At 53.3% G+C, this 18,370-nt stretch overlaps 4 protein-coding genes across 4 annotated transcripts; 3 read left to right on the forward strand and 1 right to left on the reverse strand.

Moving 5' to 3' along the window:
• Window positions 1–116: 116 nt before the first annotated feature.
• On the forward strand, window positions 117–1,844 carry COL26b_000486 (uncharacterized protein; the record flags this gene model as incomplete). Its single annotated transcript, XM_053173454.1, has 4 exons — window positions 117–404; window positions 459–616; window positions 667–1,198; window positions 1,254–1,844. 4 exons carry the CDS (start codon window positions 117–119, stop codon window positions 1,842–1,844), a joined length of 1,569 nt encoding a protein of 522 aa, XP_053042502.1.
• Window positions 1,845–2,567: 723 nt separating this feature from the next.
• Window positions 2,568–3,512, reverse strand: COL26b_000487 (uncharacterized protein; the record flags this gene model as incomplete). Its single annotated transcript, XM_053173455.1, has 2 exons — window positions 2,568–3,192; window positions 3,403–3,512. 2 exons carry the CDS (start codon window positions 3,510–3,512, stop codon window positions 2,568–2,570), a joined length of 735 nt encoding a protein of 244 aa, XP_053042503.1.
• Window positions 3,513–4,375: 863 nt separating this feature from the next.
• On the forward strand, window positions 4,376–7,792 carry COL26b_000488 (uncharacterized protein; the record flags this gene model as incomplete). The annotated part of the gene is made up of 4 exons (XM_053173456.1): window positions 4,376–4,429; window positions 4,504–6,448; window positions 6,503–7,159; window positions 7,209–7,792. 4 exons carry the CDS (start codon window positions 4,376–4,378, stop codon window positions 7,790–7,792), a joined length of 3,240 nt encoding a protein of 1,079 aa, XP_053042504.1.
• Window positions 7,793–17,246: 9,454 nt separating this feature from the next.
• COL26b_000489 (uncharacterized protein) lies at window positions 17,247–17,981 on the forward strand (the record flags this gene model as incomplete). The annotated part of the gene is made up of 3 exons (XM_053173457.1): window positions 17,247–17,327; window positions 17,571–17,598; window positions 17,752–17,981. The coding sequence occupies 3 exons, from the start codon at window positions 17,247–17,249 to the stop codon at window positions 17,979–17,981; spliced, it is 339 nt and encodes a 112-aa protein (XP_053042505.1).
• Between the last annotated feature and the right edge of the window lie 389 nt (window positions 17,982–18,370).

Here is an 18,370-nt window from a genome sequence, read left to right on the forward strand (position 1 = left end):
TACCATCACGGAAGGGCATGTCAACGGCCTTTTCGTTGTAACTTGAGCTGGTTCTGTTCAGCTTCAAACTTGGTCATTCGCCGCACGAATCACACAGCGAAAGCTTCACTCCCAAAATGGCCGACCCCTTCGCGCCCCGGTCTATGAAGCGCAAGAACGTCAAGGGCCTCGCCCTGACGCCTGCTGCACCGAAACCCCCACCGACTGCCGAAACCAGCAGACATGGCTATGATCCCCGCGATAAAGATAGCGGGGAGCAGTCAGCGCAGTTGGAGATTGGCATCGAGTACAAGCTGGACTTGCGGCCGGAGGACTTGGAGATCTTGAAGGAGCTTGGGTCCGGAAATGGAGGCACTGTCAGCAAGGTCAAGCACGTGTTGACTGGGACTGTCATGGCTCGCAAGGTAAGTCATCACTTGGAGAGGAATGCAGCAACCGGTATTGATCGACGCCTCTAGGTCATCCACGTGGAAGCCAAGAAGGAGATGCGCAAGCGCATTGTCCGCGAACTTCAGATTATGCACGGCTGCTCATCCGAGTATATCGTAAACTTCTACGGCGCATTTCTGAACCCTCACAACGATGTCATTATGTGCATGGAGTATATGGATGTCGGGTATGTTATAGTCCTTGGTAGGGCGGAGGATGCATGCTAACTCAGCACAGCGCGCTAGACCGGGTATCCAAGGTCTTCGGCCCAGTCCGAGTAGACGTTCTTGGCAAGATTGCTGTGGCCACCCTCGGCGGCTTGACCTACCTGTACTCCAAGCATCACATCATGCATCGAGATATCAAGCCGTCAAACATCCTGGTGAACTCGAGAGGAAGTATCAAGCTGTGCGACTTCGGTGTGTCTGGAGAACTTATCAACTCCGTTGCAGACACATTCGTTGGAACATCGACATACATGGCTCCTGAGCGAATTCAAGGCGAGAAGTACACTGTCAAATCCGATGTGTGGAGTTTTGGTCTGAGTATCATGGAGCTTGCCATCGGCAAGTTCCCATTCAACGCAAGCGAGCAGCTTTCCGACGGCGAGTGCGCCCCAGCTGGCATTCTGGATCTGTTACAGCAGATTGTACACGAACCCGCGCCCAAGCTACCCAAAAGCGATGCTTTCCCCTCCATTCTGGAGGATATGATTCAGAAGTGTCTTTTCAAGAACCCCGACGAGCGACCTACCCCTCAGGAACTTTTTGTAAGTCCAGCCCTTGGCTGACGTGGGCTTCTCCAGCTAATCGCATATGTGCTAGGACCGGGATCCTTTTGTTCAAGCTGCCAAGAGAACCCCCGTGGACTTGAGGGAATGGGCTGTTGGTTTGATGGAGAGGGACAACAGAAAGTCTCACCTTGCGCCCCAGCTTTCTCCCGCGACTCGAGACCTCCTGAATTCCAGTGACTCCCCGACATATCAGGGCGGATCTACAAACGACCGCTCGCTTGACACGCCGACGTCAGGGGAAATTCCCATCGCGGGAGCTGGTATCATCTCTCCGCGCGAACCTGCCACCCACTCCAACCGCTCCCCCACCAGAAACGGCATCAACGCCATCAGCAGCCGACAACAGGCGGCTGGTCACCCCGGGATGGGACAGCGGATTGTTACGACCAATTCGATCCCCAAGGTCGGCGAATATCCCAACAGTGCTGGCCCTGTGAGCGCCAATGCTGCATCTTTCAGCCTTCCTGTTCGTCCTGCGCCTGGTGGTCCGCTGCCGCCAGCCCCCCCTCGGAAGGGCACCCCAGATGAGACCAGGAGAGAGAGCAGAAGACAAGCCACATTCGGCATGCCGCCAGCACCCCGAAGCTACGCGAGCGATGTGTATAACGGCACTTCCAACTAGGCACAGGGAGGCTTCAACTACACTCGCGGCGCTCGGCCACGGGTACCCCAAGCGAAAGCACAGCATAGCAGAGCGCCAAACCGTGTTGTTTCGCTACAACAACTAGAAGCGTCTGTTGACCAAGGTCCGAAGTCCTGCAGCATGCCCATGCAAACAGCCTTCCGACCAGCATCTGAAGATCAGGTAGAACGACCCCTCGCCTCAGCTCCAATCTACCCTTCTCAACGCTTCCCACAGAATGGTGTCAGAGGTCGCAGGACGTCGCGTGTAGACAACGTCATCGGCCTGGAGGATCCATTTATCTAAGGTCCCGACATACCTCAGCGGTCCAGCAGTCGGTCTGGGCGAAACCAAAAGGATTTTCCGGTCTTTCTCTGCATCACTTGGCGCATGTATTGATATCAACCTCTTGCAAACTCGGTCGTCTGTTGTAAGACGCCCGACGATTCAGCCTTTTTAGAAAGCTTGGACAGAGCGGCGTCGACCAACCGTGACCAGGACGGGAGGGGTTTTGTCAAAGTCCCACGTAGGGGATCATGTATGTAGCAAGCTTGGAGGAAGGGTTTTCATTGGGGGCGTACATGCTATCTAGACAAAGTCACAAATGCTTGAGCAGTCCTGTGCCTAGATTACATTGATGTGATATCACCGCGCCCTTGGTAGCCCTCACCAACAACAGGCTTCATGATGCGGCCGACATCTGTCCTGTGAACGACTAGCTCACTATGCAGCTCCAGTCTCTCTACTGTGGAATCCGTCCTCCAGAATAGGAATCAGTTCATCCAGGCGCCGTATTACGAGGTCGGTATGCTCGTGGTCCACCAGATGCACGTTCACGTCGTTTGCGAGGAGCACTGTCGCCGCGCCCGCTCTTCGGCCAGCCGTCATGTCGTCGATCGAGTCTCCTACCATGATGAGCTCAGTCGCATCGCCCTGCGCTTCTTGGCCATCAGCCCCGATCGGTGCCTCTTTGACCAGCCCCCAGCTTTTGGCGATGTGCAGGATACCGGCAGGGTCAGGCTTTGGCGGACGAAAATCGCGAGTGATGATTGGCTCAAAGAGGGAGCCTTCCAGGAACTTGCCGAGGAGGTGGGCAACGGGCGTATCGAAGTTGCGGGTGCAGATGCCCTTCCGGACACCACGGCTGTCGAGGTAAGACATCAGCTCGACGAGGCCGGGCTGGGCGACCTGCGACGCCATGGCAGTCCTCTCGATCTGTCGGATGGACTCCATTGCCGTTTCTTGGGCCTCTGGGGTCGGGAGAGCGTAAATGTGGTCGAGGATGTCGACGGACTTTGTAATCTTGAGAGCATCGCGCATTTCTTTGAACATGTATGTTTGGGGTTCACTAATGTTGTCAGTAAAGCTCATGTCTAGCATGATGGATGATGATCTCATTGGCCATTGAAGTCACGGTTGAATCCATTGCTTATCAAGTGAGAAAGCCAAGATTGACGTCCCGTCTCGTGACACGCCGATAAAAGGATGAGATGAGTTTGCGAGGCAAATGAATAACTGAAGGAGAACACAAGCGATGAGAGTTTCCCAAGTTACGTACCATAGCGTTCCGTCAACGTCAAAGACGATGCCTTTCAACCGCGGGGCGTTTGAGTTGGCCGCGGCTCCATCCTTCAACGGGGCGAACCGGCGGGGTGTAACAGTAGCCATTCTGGAGATGAACCTCTTCATAGGAAATTCATGTAACACCGATGGCTTGAGAGCTTCATGAGAAGGCCGCGGCGGCAAAAAATCGTTAACGTTGTCTGCCGGCAACGTAAGGATGTCTTGACAATGAGTGAGTTGTTTAATAGTCGATCTGGAATAGCCAGCAACTTAGACATGGATGTTGGAGTCATTGTACCGCAGCTAAGATACCTACCTAGGCCAGGAAGCTTAGCTTAAAGTAGAGAGGCACCTGGGCTTGCCTTATGTCACGACTCGTCGACGTACCACACCCACTCCCCACACACAAGAGTGGGAACACAGTGCCGCATGATTGAGATGTCCGCGTATTCTTCAGACATCTGCACTGGGCAGGTGACATGGGTCGTTGGGCTTCTGAGTGGTCGACGCGACATGCTCCAGCCTTTAAGGTCACGGCGGGTAAGAAGAGCTGCAGCTAAGGGACCGCCTGCCTTAGCTGTTGCTTTCCTTCAGGTTCCAGACCAGACCCTACCAGACCTGACCAGTGTCGCGGATGCTCGGCCGTCGAGTTGTTTAATAGTCGCCTTTGCAGTTGGCAGTAGGCTGGAAGCTGACGGCGAATCTGGCGGAAGCTGCTGTCTTGTCTTAGTGAGCCGTGTGCGCGTCTCTGCCTATTCCTCTCACATTTTGCGTGCCAATATACCTACCGGCTAGGAACGCCACCCTTCCAGCTTGTTTACGCTCCTACCATTCCAGAGCCAAGGGAAAGGATTATTTACCGAGCGACATCTTGCGCAGCTCCCGCGAAGCTCGTCTGGGCGCAACAAAACTCCACGACTGCTCCAACACGGCTGGGCATTTGGGTGGTGCGCCAACACCCAACCGTGATGAGCTCGTCGGCCACAAACCCATGGCCTCCTAGGCGGCCTTCCAAGCGGAGCGTGAGTACATCTTCTGTCACTGGCCCTTGACCGGGTCCTCGAGGTCTGCAGCTGACGATGCGCCACCGTTACAGAAGCTTCGAAACGGCACCTTCATTGTTCCCGGCACCGGCGAACGCAGTCGCCGCCAATTCTCCCTCCGTGGCTCGAGCATCGAAATCCCTTCTCCTGAAGTCGACGGCTACCGATCTCTCCTGACCGCCGAGACGACCGGCGAATCTTTCAATGTCGTCAAACACAATATCAAGACTAGCGCCTCCCGCTTCTGGGACTGGCTGCTTTCACCGGTGGGCAAGGGAGTGGTGAAATGCTCCGTCGCATATCTCCTCGCCAGTCTGGCAACCTTCCTTGCACCGATATCGACGTTTCTAGGCAAGCCTGATGGAAAGCACGTTGTCGCGACTCTGACGGTCTATTTCCACGCCAGTCGGACGTGGGGTTCCATGGTCGAGGCCGCAGCCATCGCCACTATTGCTGTCTTGTACGCCGAGGTCGTCTCGGTCATCTCCATGCTCTTCTCTGTTCTCGTCGGAGGGAAGCTCGGTCTCATCCCGTTGTCACATGTTCTCATTCTCACATTCTGCATCGGCGGCGGTCTTGGCTTCGTTGGTTGGGTCAAGCAGAGGCTCAATAACCCGCTAGTCAATGTCGGCTGTACTCTTGCATCTATCGCCATTATTGCCGTTATTACCAGAGAAGAGGCGATTCATGAGGGGCACTTCTCTGAGGCCAAGATAGTCCAGGTCCTTAAGATGTTGGTCATGGGCATCACCATCGCCGTGGCGGTCAACCTATTGCTTTGGAGAGTCTCAGCGAGAGCATTGTTGCGCACCTCCTTGAACGCCGGTGCCGTATCCCTCTCAGACATGCTCGCCATGATCACTCGCGGCTTCTTGAATGGCTCAGAGAACGAGATCATGTCGGGGGACTTCGCCTTCGTCGTGAGGCAGTACAAGGCTACTCATGCTAAGATGACGAAGAGCCTTAGGGAATCCAAGTTCGAGCATTGGGTTTTGGGCCGCGAGAAGGTATACGAACTGGAGAAGGCTTTAGTCAAGTCGCTCGAGTCACTGTCGCAGGCTATCGGGGGCTTAAGGAGTGCTGCTAACACGCAGTTCAGTCTTCTAAAGGAGCTGCCTCAAGATCCCATGGCTGGACAGCTCTCTCCTGGCAGCACTGTCTTTTCCCCCACACTTTCTCGTGCGATGTCACAGTATCTGAAGGGTTCCCGAGACAGATTTGCTACCTTGGCATCTATTGATGAGGATGAGGAATTCGAGGACGAAGTTGACGACCACCCCAGCCCTGAAGCGACACCAGATGGGCCGCCACCACCCCTCCCTCCATTCAAATCACCAAGCGAGATCTTCGAACTCTTCATAGCGCTGTTGGGTCCTTCTATGAAGTCGCTAGCATACACGCTTTCAGAGATCCTCAGAGAGCAGGCTTTCGGTGCTGGTGCGGACTCTAAGATCACTGTGAACCCGCACTTTAAGCACAGTTTGCAGGACGCCATGACATTGTACAACCATGCGAGGACCAACGCGCTCCAAGAACTGTACACTAGCATTGAGCTAGGGCGGTCGAGATCGGAGAAGATCCAGGCAGATATTGAAGAGGTCGCGGCTGCTTGCGGACACTTTAGTTTCAGCTTGCAACACGTTGCCGAGGATATCGATGCCTACTTGACAGCACTCGAAGAGCTGAAGTACCACAGGGAGTTAGGCTCTCGCAGCTGGAACTGGCTCAAGCCATGGAAGTATTGGAACACCCCCTCGCCACCAAGAGAACCAGACCCGAATAACCTTGATGCTGAGCGCCTGCTGCATCAGCCAATGGATGCGACTGAGCAGCCTGTCCGGCCTCTCAGAAAATCCGCCGTGCCTAGAGGCATTCCGGATACCATGATCAAACGAAGAGACACGTTCAGCTGGGACGCTGCTCCGAATGCGAGTACGATCCTACGTCTGCTTTCGCAAGTGATTCTCAAATTCCTCAGGGTCTTGTCCCGTGATGACAGTAAGTTAACTAAATAATACACGGAAGGCAGGCCGTTGCTAACATGTCTTTAAGTTCGCTTTGGTGTCAAGGTTGGCTTCGGTGCCGCCCTCTGGGCAGCTTGTGCTTTCCTTCCGGCAACCAAAGATGTATATCGACACTGGCGAGGCGAGTGGGGTCTGTTGTCTTTCATGATTGTTGCGTCAATGACGGTAGGCGCTGCCAACACTACCGGTACTGCCAGGTTCATCGGCACTATCGCTGGAGTAGTATTCGCGATGACGGCCTGGGCAATTAGTCAAGGTAACGGTGTTATTCTTGCATTCTTCGGCTGGATGGTGAGCTTTTTCTGCTTCTACATGATGTTGGTGAAGAACAACGCCCCCTTCGGTAGAATCACGATTTTGGCCTGGAACGTCACCGTCCTTTACGCATACTCGCTCTCACAGAAGGTGGAGGACGATGATGACGATGAAGGTGGCGCCAACCCTTTGATGTTTGAGATTTGCTACCACAGATTTGTCGCCGTCACGCTTGGTATCTTGTGGGGTATCATTGTGTGTCGCGCGATCTGGCCTATCTCAGGCAGAAAGAAATTCAAGGAGGGTCTCTCTGTGCTCTACCTGCAGTTGGGACTTATCTGGAAGAGAGGGCCGCTAGCCATCTTGCTCCGAAGCGACAACACAAGGTCTTACATGAGGGCTGGAGAAGAGCAGGCTCTGCAACGTTACGGTAAGAAATTTGCACTCACAACGGTCGACTACCGCTGACGAAATCACAGCGTCCAAACTTGAGGCTTTGCGTAACGCAGCAAAGAGTGAATTTGAGCTTCGAGGCCCGTTTCCCGATGCGGCATATGCCCGCATCATGTCGTCTACCAGCAAGATTCTCGATGGCTTCCATGCCATGAGACTCGTCACTTCAAGACGCGGCCAACTGTCGGATGGCGAGAAAGCGTTGCTCGAATACACGGCCCCAGAGCGCGCTCAACTTTGCGACCGTATCTGCCACGTTTTCCAGGTGCTCGCCAGCTCAATCATGTTGGAGTATCCGCTCACTGACGCCATTCCGTCGGTGGTTGGCAACAAGGACCGGCTGCTGGGCAAAATCTACCAGTTCAGAAAAGAGCACCATCCATCCACGCAGCCGTCCACTCCAGGGGCGGAACCGAATGGCAATGGAAACAGTAACGGGAGCAGCAACGGCAACAGTAAGGACGACATCGTTGTTGAAGAGAAGGACTATGCGTTGTTGTACGCGTACACCTTGGTCACGGCTCAGGTCGCCCAGGAGTTGGAATACGTACAAAGAGAAGTTGAGAACCTTTTTGGTGTACTGAACACCGAGGCACTTTTGCTGCAGTAAGCAAGGGGCAAGAGATAGAGATACATCGGCCAAACGAACACATACGAGGTCGGGATTTGGAACGTGGGAAACAAAAAAGGGGTGACTGATTAAGTAGCATTGCTTGGTTGGCGTTGGGTCTTCGCAATCATCACATCGAATACCTCAGATCGGCTCACGACTCTCACTTTGGGTAACAGCATCAAGAGCACGGGATACAGATATTATATACAAGTAGTCATGAACAGCATTATACCCTTCTTTGATAAAGGCGGTCACATTGAGATTAACAAAGGCGTAGTGACAACCAACCCGTTCGACATGTTACAGGCAAACACAGCGGTAAAGCTGGAATGTGTGGCCGTTGCTTTCTGCGGTGTGAGCTGAAGCAAAGTCATCAAGTCGGGATCTACAAGCTGTTATTGAAATACAAGGCTCTATAGCCATGCCCATCCTCAGCGAGATTGGCTCACTCCCTCTCATTAAGAGGTCCTTGCCATATGCATATTCTGGTCCTCTCCCGTGATAAGCTGTCCTCATCAAATGAAAGGTTGGGAATTAATGGTGAGTAGTGAAACTTTTTCGAATACAATGGGCTATTACACTTGAATTTCTCTTCTTTTCTAGGGCCATATGATGGTTTGCTGGTATTTATGTTCAGATTTGGTCCTGTAATTCGTTGTTTTCGCACATGGAATTGACTTATCGAACTGCAGCGCTAAGGAAATGGCTACTGATGTCTCCTAAACTGATTATATTATTTACACATTGATTCCCTTGTCTTGGACGATCATGAAAGCTCATTAACTGATATGAGACTCATTTAATAGGTGGCCATCATATTATGGGCAAGTTGATGAAAACACTGGACAATCATTTCATGAAGCATGCCACACTCATAATAAAGCAGAGCCATACTCTTCGTTTGCAATTTAACTGCCGCCGCAGCTGCACTCTACTCCATAGTGAATATTCAGTAAACCTCCACAAATTGGATTTGGCTGGGCGCAAAAGATAGAAGAAGCAATCATTAATTTGAGTTGCCGTGATATTGCGTACTCCCTCCCAGTCTTGCTCGCATACACTGTCTGTCGAAGGTTTTTGCCTTCAGAACCATTATGAAGAAATTCCTCTAGATCGGGCGCATGCTCGCATCCGACTCGTCAACATTCGTGATAGCGAGCCCTGGGCGCAAGAGATACTCAAAGCAGCCAACAATTCTTATGTGAGGCTCTTGGCGGCGTTCTAACGATACGGTCAATCTCAATCAAGGGTCTGTGAGAGCATGTAGCATCCCACCGGCGGCGTATCAGATCTTTGAAGATACAGGCCATCGTCGGATGCGGGTAGCGTACCCAGCACAAGCTGAAAAGCTCGCTATAATTCATCAAGGTGAATGAAATTAATGAGGATCTCCCTTAGGACCTCATCTATCTGTGTCTTTGGATCACAACTCTATCCTTTTGACAGCAATCTGCCATTCCGATATGGGTTAGTTGATGGGCAACCACGGGGGTTTTCGAGATGATAGATAGTCTAGCCAAACTTCAAAACTTCAAAGCGCTGGCCAAGCGAAATCCAGAGGCTCGGTATTTTCTGCCCACGACCCCTACTCAGCCTTTCTCAGCTTTCACGGCCTCATGTAGTGCATACCCCTCAGCGTTACGTGGCACTCGCCCAAATTCTCGTCATTCAATTCGAGCCAACGCTCGTTCCCGTACAACACAAGACTTTCGGCTTGCGGGCGGTTGTTGATGAGCCCCCTAGAATGGGCATGCGATGCTTCTCTTGGAGTTTCGAGAGGCGGCATCCGCCGGTAAGATCACTAAACCTCCACTCGTCCGACGCAACTTAAGCTTCGCGAGATTGCTCGGTCTTGGGTCTTGGCCAGACTGGGCTTTTTTTCGGATAGGATTTCGGGAAGGGGTGTCGTATTGTTTTTTTCATTTGCCGTATATCGCAATTGCCGCGCAACGCCAGGCCACCTGCAGCACCGGCGTTTTCAAAACACCACATCGCCGAACAAACGCAAACGCCGCAGAAGATCTCGTCCGCTGACATATTCGCCGACGTGTCCGAGAGGCCGGCAGGCGGCGTCCGGCGCTTACTCTGGCTCGAGGGTTTCTTGGAATAGCATACGATATAGGTCCAACTAATCTCCACCCCGGCGTAAGTTTTTGCTGTGGGCAGTCACCTTCGTGAATGCAATTTCGAATTACGCTTTCACGAAGTCGATGTCTAAACGCCAACTGCATCGCCCGTCTTCTTGGCAACAAAGGGCTTGTCCGAGATGTTCGCATTCGGGGTCTCAAGTTATTATTGACCGCCGTGAAATCCGCGCAATGCAGTCAACCACAAGAGAGATCCACAGCTATCCATGGTAACGGAAAGCATCCAACTCTGTTCATCAAACATTCGCGCGCGCTAACAATGTTCTGCCCATCAGAGCCAAGCTGGACACGTTGTTGCATTGGATGACAGGGGCGTGGCGAAATCACGAAGAAAAAAGTCTGCTTTCAACCTTCAACATCTCCCATGCTCGTTCGGGATGCCGAATCAAATAATCGGAACGACCGAGTCGCTTTCCGAGAGCAACTGAAGGAGCAAAGAGACTGTTCCGACGTAACATACGTCAGTTCAAAACCTGGCGTCATATGTCATCTCTGTTTATAACTTTCAACGCTCCGTTCAACGTCATCCTACCCGCTTCACGTCATATTCAGACCATAATTACGCACAAGGAGGAGATCTCCCTGAGTCGGGAACTCGCCGGTTTCCACGGTGGATCTGTGTCTCTATCTCGCAGGACGCAAAGACGCTATCACCAACTTAAAAACGTGGGCACGTTGCTTTTGCATGCTGCAGTGAACACCCTCGAATAGCAAGGTTGACTGACTTGTTAGCACTCCTACAGAACATGACTAAGGTGTCGATGCCAGGTGCTCCCTGATTCCTCACAGCTTCCAGAAGCCCAACTTTGCCTGCCGCACACAACTCTGCTCGTCCTTTTTCTCGGCGGAACCATGACGCAAACCCTTGGCAGCGAAAGGACCAATCTCTCACCGCGGCACGGCAGGGACATCGTCTGCTTCCGACTCAGTCGACCGGCTGCTGCAACTGCCTTGCTACGGCTGTTGTTGCTGCTACTGCGTCCGTTTTCCCGGCGGTGTCCCTGTCCCCGCATCCGATGATGCTTCTACGGAACGTTTCCCGACCTTCTCGAAGCCCACAAGTCTTCGCACCCGACCCGTGCCAAGACCGGGAACCCTCCGTCCCGCCCAGCGTCTTTTCTGTGACGAACCTCTTGCACCACGGCGGCTCGCTGCTCGTCATGGCACGATGACTGGTTTCCCACTTTCTCTCCCACGCGCTTTCCCACTCCCTGGGCACTGGGCGCCCGCTGCGCTACCTCATGCTTGATCTCCAGTATGACAACCCCCTTCCGAAGCTAGGGCCCTGAATGGAAGCTCCAATGGAAGAACCTTCACAACCATTGCTACCCTCGTTGTTGTTCGACTTACTCGTTCTAGGGGCGTGAACGAAAACGCTCACGAACTGGCTAGCTCCCAGGTTCGACGACAGCAGCATATCCCTTCTGATGAATGATTACCCAGGGCCGTCTGTCAGAAGAGCTTGGAGGTAGGTATAGACCTTTAGGTCATCCAAAGATGACCTGGCTCCCTGACCGCTGATCGACATCGACGTCACAGCTCGGACGGCGGCTGTCTATATCGTGACGTTAGAGAGCATCTACGATACGAATATGTAGCAGGATTAAGCGCAGACCATGGGCAGCTATCTGTAAGCGCTCGATGGCCATAGTAGATCTGTAGTTGGACCGAGGCTATTGTCTACCTTTCGCATCAACGAACCAAGTTTCCCTTCTTTGCGGAGCTATGGTGATGTTTGTCTCTCATCTTGTTAAGGTGGCGCAGCAGAGCTTACTTCGTTGCAACTCTGAATCTCTGTGTAAGTTGGCTATGCAACCTTCGGTCAGGGCTCATCGCAAGTGCGTACTGAGTATGCGGAGAGAGTTAGTAGGGTAGAAACTGGAATTTGCGGAGAGTTCATGGATAATTGGGAAAACTGAAATTCCTCCGTCGTAACTATTGTCGCACTCGGAAGGAATTGTAGTGGAAAGTGGCATCATGACCAATATTTTAAGCTTTTCGGCCTTTGAAGACGCTTTCGCGGGCTTTGATCGAAAGTGACACATGACAATGTTTGGTCTGGTGTGTGCACACAATCTTACCACACACACACAACCACACCACCACACACCCTCTTTAACCTTTGGCAGCTGCACGCAATCCCGTTCCGGGTTCCGCGTGAGTTCCTGGAGCCCAGCCCGGCCGGCAAAACTTGGACAACGGATCCCGTCCGGAAGCTGGAGGCCCCTTCCATAGAAGTTCCAGCTCCGAGCGGCCTGGAGCTCCGAGGAAGAACGGGAGGAACAACAAGCGTGTCCCCCCACGTCCCGATACCAAACCACGACGATAGCTCCAGGCGAACCTACCCAAAGAGGTAATGGTTTCGTCATAATCATGTAGGTGTCTGTCAAGCCATGGGAAAAGGTTGGCAGGCGACATTTTAACTGCCATCATGGAGTTTTGTGGAACTGTAACTCCACGTCCATCTTCCTCGAGACCAGGGAAATTCGAGGCGCGGGACGAGACATTTCTCCATCACCAGATGATTCAATAAAACCAGGCAAAGGGTCAACTCAATCGAAAGCAAAGTACTCCAATGATATTCATTAAAGATCTTGGCAAGGGGGGTGAGAGGAGAATGAACGAAAAAAAAAAGGCAGAAAGTTACTGTACTGGGGCAAAAAAGCGCTGATTTGATTAAATCGAAAGCTTGTTCACCTTGCGGACTGGGAGCAAGGCTCTTCGAATTTAGGGGACCTCTTGCCAGCCGTAGCAGAAAGGGACGGTATCGTCACCACCCGATACGCGAACCGCAATTTTGAGTTTGCGTGAGGGGTGCAACGTAGCTAGAAGGGTAGATGCCACTCTCACGACGTGTCATGAGGTCGGTCTATCTACATGTCATGGCCCTACCTGCATACGTCAGTTAGGATATGTCGCTGCACGTGGTAGCACACGGGTGAGCAACGGCCGGGCAGACAGACAGACACACTCTCTCTGCTCTCGTGGTGGTGGTGGCTTGAGTTGCCTGTCTCCGTCCACACATCTTCTCTTCGCACACCACCACCAACTTACACGGAGTGGTGGGGATCGATCCCGGGATTCGTCCCGCCCGGTCCGCCAGCGGCCACCTGCGAATCGTGGATTCGCGGGCAGCAGACAACATCCCATCATCGCTGTCATTGACGCCACATCTGGGCAGAAAAACATGAGTCCAAGTATGTGAGTGACATGAAACAAACTGTCTTCGCTCACCGCAAATGCCATTCTTGCCTTGCCGTGGTACGATTACGGAAAGGCAGAAAAACTTTAAAGACGAAAAAAGCAAAACCATCCAGACATCGGACTGCCTATCTGGGACCTCCGCCGCTCCACTCACCAAGGGATCCCCTTTCCACGGAGCCGCCTCTTTGTTCGCGATTTCGAGTCTCGGTCTTCGCCTCTTTGTCAGCGAGAATTACCTGAAACAACCCGCCACGCTTCTAGAAGCCTACCAGATTGAGCCGTTCCCGTGAAACGAGTCAGATGTCAAAAGGCAAAGTAAGTTCGAGTCGCCTGCCCGTAGAGACAGACAGATAGACAGCACTTTGGTAAACATCATGCCTTTCAGGAGCAGGTCTTCCTTGAGCAACAACGTGCTCGGGATTCCCTCGGCAATGTGGCTAGCTGTGGTATGGGGGTGATGGGGGGCCATGTCTGAACTGGTCCCATGTTGCTGATTCAACTCTTGACGTCGGGTTGCCCAGTATTAGTAGAAATTGGGACTTTCAATAGTGGACCGTTTCGACACGTAACAAACGGCGGGTCTTTTCTTTTGTTGCTTGGAACTTGGGGAGCTTGGCGGTTATTACTGGCCCCCATTCTCACCGCGGAATGAGCCGCTAGAGCGCTTGACGAAAAAGACCCCTTGCGAACCGCTCTCCCTGACTCAAGAACGAGGCTCAAGACCGCGCTGCTTATGTCAATACGCTTCATTAACAGTGACGATATTTCGCCAACGTTACCATCATCCAGCGGGGCAATCTCTTGCCCAGGGGACCCAACCGCGCTCCAACCGCGCCAGGGCTTTGCAGTCCAACCCCGACTGGAAGCGCTATCCGGCCGGCATCTTTCGCAGCCCATGTGGAATCATGGATCGAGAACGAGCGGGGAGGCAGTGTACTTATCCCAAAAGTATCGAATACGATGCACGATACCCGCCACCAAGTGGACCGCTACAACGATGTTGCGCATGGGGAAGAGACGAGAAATATCCAGCATGTTGTTGCGTTAGGTTGAAAAAGGGCAATAATTCGCAAAACGTGCCGCTGGTGGGCTCATGACAGTTTATGCCAAGGCATTGTGTCCGGCAACAGTTAAACTTCGAGAGCCTCGGTGAAGGCGATGGCTGTTGGAGGCCTTCGGACACGGAGACGAAGATGGAAAGATTCGAGAAAAAGCCTATTAGGAACCTGATCCCGCATTAGCCGCGATGGCCACGCGAAGAATTCGAAGCGGTGGCTAAGGAAGCTCACAAGAATTAAAACCATCCGAACTACTGTGAGAGTTGTGTGTGCCTGTGTCATCAGCAGCAACATCCCGCAACCTGCAAGTCACTGCAGACACAGACAACGTCCATTCTCTGCAGCGATGTGTGTGTGGGTGGAGAGGCAGACAGGCTTAGAGACACACTCTCTCCAACAGCACGCGCACACCCCCCCACACCGATCTGCGATAGATTCACCCCCAATATCTGCACTTCAACCAGTCAACGACCACCAGGATACCTGTATCCGATCCAGGTTTGGCGCCAAGCAAATTATCCGTAGTGGGGTGGCATTGCATCAGGGGACCCAGATATCCAGACTCCAGAGAGCGGCGAACCGCGAGCCGGACCCGAAGTGCACGCTTCCGCTTCGGAGGAGCTCGGTGGAGGGGCCCAGAGCCAAGGGCCAGAGTCGTGCAAGGCGTGGCCTTAATTTACTACCAACCAACAACACGTTGTCCTGCGCGGCGAATGGCCGAAAAGTAAGCAGTGAGTAATGTAGAAATCACGAGAGTATACCAACCTTTCAGCCCGGCGGAGTCGTTGGTGGGATTTTGACTTTTGCATCCCTGACGACACCGCACTCGTACTTGTATCGCAAACCTTGTCGTCATAAGTCCCTTCCCATTGCCTGCCGGGCCCCCGCACGGTCGTCGCAAGCGCTCTACCGGGACCTGGACGGGGTTGAAGGGTCCCTGAGAGAGAGTTTGCGCTATTGATATCCTCCAATTACCCTGCCTAGGCGGAGAGATCACCGTGATCACCTGTCGCCTGCAAACTTTGGTTGTACTCGAAGCGGTCAACAAGGCTGAACTGAAACGTTTAACCTTCCAAACTCGATTCAATTGACAGAGTTCGCCATGGTGATATAAGAGACTTCTGAAGGCCAAAATGACCCTCAGCCGGCATGGCCGGTAGGACTCCACTCGTCGTGTCGTCCGGCCGGCTCTCGAGGACGGGAATGCGGCCGGTCGGGCGGCTGGAGGATCTGGGCACTGAGAACTGCAGCCTGTAGCTGGAGTAGGAGCTAGGGAGAGGCTGGAGCTTGAACCTGGAGCCCAATGACACAGTCATGTTTGAACTCCACGGAGAAGCTGGGGTGCCATTGGCAATGCTGATCGGACCTAAATCCGACGAATGTCCACCTGGAAAATCCTCGGACTACCTCCGACATTCTTGTTTGCCGGACAACCGTGACACTGCATCGCGATTTTGTTTCCTAAAGTTTGGCCCAAAACCTGAAAGTTGACAGTCGTGATGGCATTGACTTCGACAGAGTTTGCCTCGTCGTTCTGTTGGGTTGCCTCCTGGAGTAATACCATCAACACCTAAGCAGGCTCACCGAATACCACATCGTGGCAATGGACGGGATGAATGGTGGTAGACCGAAGCTTACATGACCAAAAAGGTCCTGCTTCAAGCAACGCATGGGAAGCTTTGGACGGAGGGCAGTGCAACCGACCAGGTGAAGCTCCGAGGTGTCACGGAGCTTAAGCCATCGAGGAGCTTCCCAAGTGGGAGCCCCTGCTCGTAGCCCTGGGCCCTGGGTCTTTCCAACACAAACCCTCAACCCGGAGGAGATCGTGGGGCACCGGAGAGATCCTGAGGGAAATAGGTGACCAAATTAGTTTTCCACGCAGACTCAGACTCAGACTCAGACTCTGGGCAATAAACGGAAACCCAACTCACAGCGCCGTGGCACTTTAACTCAGTGGGTGCTCGCATATTGATGCGAATCCGAGGCCAAAACCAAAGCGCGGCGCTTGTCAACACCTTAATAATTTGATTGCGAATTAGTGATTCACTGCTATTGCAGAAAGGCTGGGCGCAGCAAGTCTGATGGACGGACTGGTCTGTGTGAAACAATGAAGCATCTAGTTGGTGGGAAAGTTGTCTGGTGTCAGGTAGCTCGAAGACGTCGTAGTGGTGCGTAATGGGCGTAAAGTTGCTGTGGGGGTGGAAAGTGTAATAGTGTGCGTATGTGGCACGAGCACCAACACGGGAGGTGAACATCGGACAGGGGTGTAAGCACCAGCTGCGCAGGACCCCACATTATGTCAGCAGCTACCCCTCGCGGCTGAGGTAATATCCGACCCAGGACGACAGCTGGGGTCAGATGGACCCCGCCTACATTTCAGTGTCGTAGCTTTTCGTACGGATGGCTGACCTAATGAAATGGAAGGAATGTAGTCGGCATCGGCGGCTTCCTCTTCCGTGATGGACGTATCACGTGGCCATGGGGTCACAGCAGACACGGCATGTTCCGTGAGATTCCGTCCTATCCTAACCAGCGAGAGGTACCCACGACGCCGCCGGAGCTAGGAGTTCGTCGGAAGAGCTCCATTCTCGACAGAATTTTTCCCCAAATCGACGGTCAAAGAAGCGAGGCGAATAAACGTGGCTTCCACGGGACGCACGCCACTCAACCAACACTGGGCACTCATCAATCCGAATCACCCGGCCTGTGGGCAGATTGAATTCATCGCTCCAGCCCCGCGAGGAACCTTCGGAAGCATCCGGTGCAATACGGTTTTGCGCATCAGTACTCGCAATCAATCCCACTCCGGAGTTTACGGCGATTCGGACCTCAAGCTCTCACCAGGCCACCACAAGCTCCCAACACTAATTCCACAAACTCTGCAACGCAATCGAGCTCGGCGCCTCACCATCGATATTCCGGAGTCTCGACCACCGCCCTCACCCTTGACTCGAGCCTGTCCGCCCGCACCTCCTACCTACCAGAAGCAACAAATCTTGTGCTAAGCATCAGGTGGCGTCACTATCACCACTGCTCAACACCATGATGCGACCAGCCTTCCAGCAGGTCGCGGCCATACCGCGCCGCGCCATGCCGACAGCAAGACAAAATGCTTGGGAGGCAGTATGGAGGAGGCAGTTCACGTCGCCTAGACGCCCGCTCACGACAACGCCCTCGCGCGCTGGAGGAACGAGGACGGGCGCATCACAGTCCACGACTCGTCGCGCCCAAATAAACAGCTGGAGTTGGATTGCAGCTCGTTTGCAGATCGTGTCCCGAGCCTCGCGCCGGACATTTCGTTTTTCCGCCAGACAGAGGAATACTGCGGACGGGAAACCCGCCCAGGAATCGCTGTCACTAAGTCAGAGGCTGAAGAAACTTTCCAAGGAGTACGGTTGGTCGGCGGTGGGAGTGTATTTGGCCTTGAGCGTCCTTGACTTTCCCTTCTGCTTTTTGCTCGTCCGGGTTGTTGGCACAGACAGAATTGGTGAGCGAAAAAGCAACTGCAGTTGTGTTGGATCCGCTATACTGACAACGTTAACCATAGGCCAGCTCGAGCACTGGGTAACATCCCATATCAAGCAAATCATACCTGAGTCGGTCAAGACTTGGTGGCATGAGTACAGAGCGGCGCTTACCAAGGCCGAGACTCAGCAGCTTGGCAGCAACGATGTCAGCGAGGCTGTCGAAATGGCAGGCTGGGGAGTGGAAGAAGCCCAGGAGCGCAACCGGGCAGAAGCCAGTAAGTTCATGCACCTCGTCCCCTTGATGCTTTGAGACCCTCTTTTGGCAGACGAGACGGAACAACTCACCAATTTGCGTTGTTGCAGGCCTGGGAACTCAACTTGCGTTGGCGTACGCAATCCACAAAAGTTTCATTTTCCTCCGAGTCCCTCTGACTGCAGCGGTAACACCAAAAGTTGTCAAAGTGCTCAGATCATGGGGATGGCAGATCGGCAAACGGCGGAGCAAATAAACCGGCCGTAAAATGGGACCGTAACTCCGTCACCACACCTCCACTCTTGCCCGGCGGGTCGGAAGGGCCCTGGGATGCCGTGCTCCTCCAGCTCCCCCTTTAATCATGTATTGCCTATCAACGGGCGACACACTCGCTCGTGTTTTTCTCGGGATTGACGGCCAGATCGGCCCTACTTTGATATTGACGG

This window comes from Colletotrichum chrysophilum (genome assembly GCF_026319265.1).
Source record: "Colletotrichum chrysophilum strain AFK26 chromosome Unknown scaffold_2, whole genome shotgun sequence".
Lineage (NCBI taxonomy): Eukaryota > Fungi > Ascomycota > Sordariomycetes > Glomerellales > Glomerellaceae > Colletotrichum > Colletotrichum chrysophilum.